Genomic DNA, 1714 nt, shown 5'->3' with positions numbered 1-1714 from the left:
TGAGTGTTTTAGGAGCCACCAAATCTCCTGGTGCTCCTTGGCTCGACCTTTTCAAAATTCAATTTCAAGAATGGAAAGGATAAGTTTTTCGGGTTGAGGAATGAGATTTAAGTAGGTAAATTTGGAAAAGTGCGAGCACCGTGTTTTATGTGGGAGTCAAACCCACAACCTCTGGCATGACAGGCTAGTGCACTTGCGCTGGACTACCGAGTCCCCAAACATTTAAGTAGTTTTTATTTTTGCACAGACTTTTCCAACGATTCACGTAGTTCAAACTTTATTCCGGGTTTTTATGGTTTATTATTATTATTTTTAACCACGAACAGAAAAAAAATTCTATAGCAACTTCAGATTTGCTGTTTAATAGTCACACCTTGTATTTGACCTCACTTTTATTGAAAGAAAAAAAAATTATAAAAATTTACACTAACAAATATATGTAGTTTTTCTTTATTTTTTAAATAAATAAATTGAAGCCCTCATTAATTTTATTGAGAAAACATAACAAATGAATAATAATGAGCACAATTTGTTCAGAAGTTTACATTCGTTCAAGTAGCATTCCAGTGATTAAATGTAAAGAAATCTCTCTATTTCCAAAAGCCATTTGCCGCTACCAGCCAGGATATTGCGGATTATTGTAGTGTCGCGGATATGCGTAAGCACCATTACTATAATTGTTGTCGTAGTATTGTCCTTGTGGCGGTATATAAGTGGCAGCTGGTGTGGCATAGCCAGCGGCCGCATTACCTGGCGTTACAACTACGATCTCTGTGCGAGGCGGTGGTGGTGGTGGTGGAGGTGGTCCATAGATGCCCCCACGCCATCCGGGAAAAATGTCAATTTCAATACCTGGACGAGGATTGTGGTGATGAGGGCGACCGTAATATCCATATGGTGGTGGTGGTGGAGGTGGTGGTGGCATTGCACAAAATTCTGGAGAATTAAAAAGACACTGGCGCACAACGAATTACTGACTGTCACCGATTGGTTGAATTTGCTTGAAGCGTTGCGTTGAAACTGCCACTTTAGCAGAGTAATTATTTACATATGCGTACCCCAAAGCAGTTAAGCAGTGATTCGAGGTGTCTTAATTATGCACCACAACCAATGCCATTACTTGCTTATAGGATAGGGCAGTGTATCAAACCTCTATGTTTGTATGTGTGTGTGTGCGATAAGTCGGTAGATATGACGGTCATGGGCTACGATGAGTCAGTTTGTGTGCGCGTGTGTGTGGGTGCGCTTTGTTGTGATTTCACTTTGTTATCAAATCGTTTTCGAAGCGATAAGACGACTTTGAACTTAATGATAGGCAGATAGCAGTGGAAGAGAAATTTCGCATTTACCAAAACAAATTACAATTCGATGATGAGTTTTTATTTTCAATGGGATCGATAAAATTTGTTCGCTGTGTGTGTACCATGAGGAGCTTATGTATATGTGAATGCACTGGGCGACACTAAAAAGTGTTCAAGTTAAGCGTACAGGGTAGTCCAATGATGATGTGCTTGCTAAATGGCGAAGTTTCGTTAAAAGATTGTAAAGCATGCACAGGATTGCAGGAATATGTGGAGCCGGCGCTAAGAGCACCACGCCAACAGCGGCAATAGAAAGAGTTCTCAACTGGCATTCAATCAAATGTAGTAGTAAGAAATTCAGCAAAAAGATCTGTTCAAAGACGGAAGATGTCAGGACAATTCTCACAGAGCTT

At 40.2% G+C, this 1714-nt stretch overlaps 1 protein-coding gene across 1 annotated transcript; it reads right to left on the bottom strand.

Moving 5' to 3' along the window:
* Window positions 1-491: 491 nt before the first annotated feature.
* LOC129249371 (uncharacterized) lies at window positions 492-1008 on the bottom strand. The gene has a single exon (XM_054889160.1). The coding sequence runs from the start codon at window positions 923-925 to the stop codon at window positions 614-616; it is 312 nt and encodes a 103-aa protein (XP_054745135.1). The 5' UTR covers window positions 926-1008; the 3' UTR covers window positions 492-613.
* Between the last annotated feature and the right edge of the window lie 706 nt (window positions 1009-1714).

Source organism: Anastrepha obliqua, chromosome 5 (assembly GCF_027943255.1).
Source record: "Anastrepha obliqua isolate idAnaObli1 chromosome 5, idAnaObli1_1.0, whole genome shotgun sequence".
Classification (NCBI taxonomy): Eukaryota; Metazoa; Arthropoda; class Insecta; order Diptera; family Tephritidae; genus Anastrepha; species Anastrepha obliqua.
This window is presented reverse-complemented; position numbering and strand designations above follow the sequence as displayed.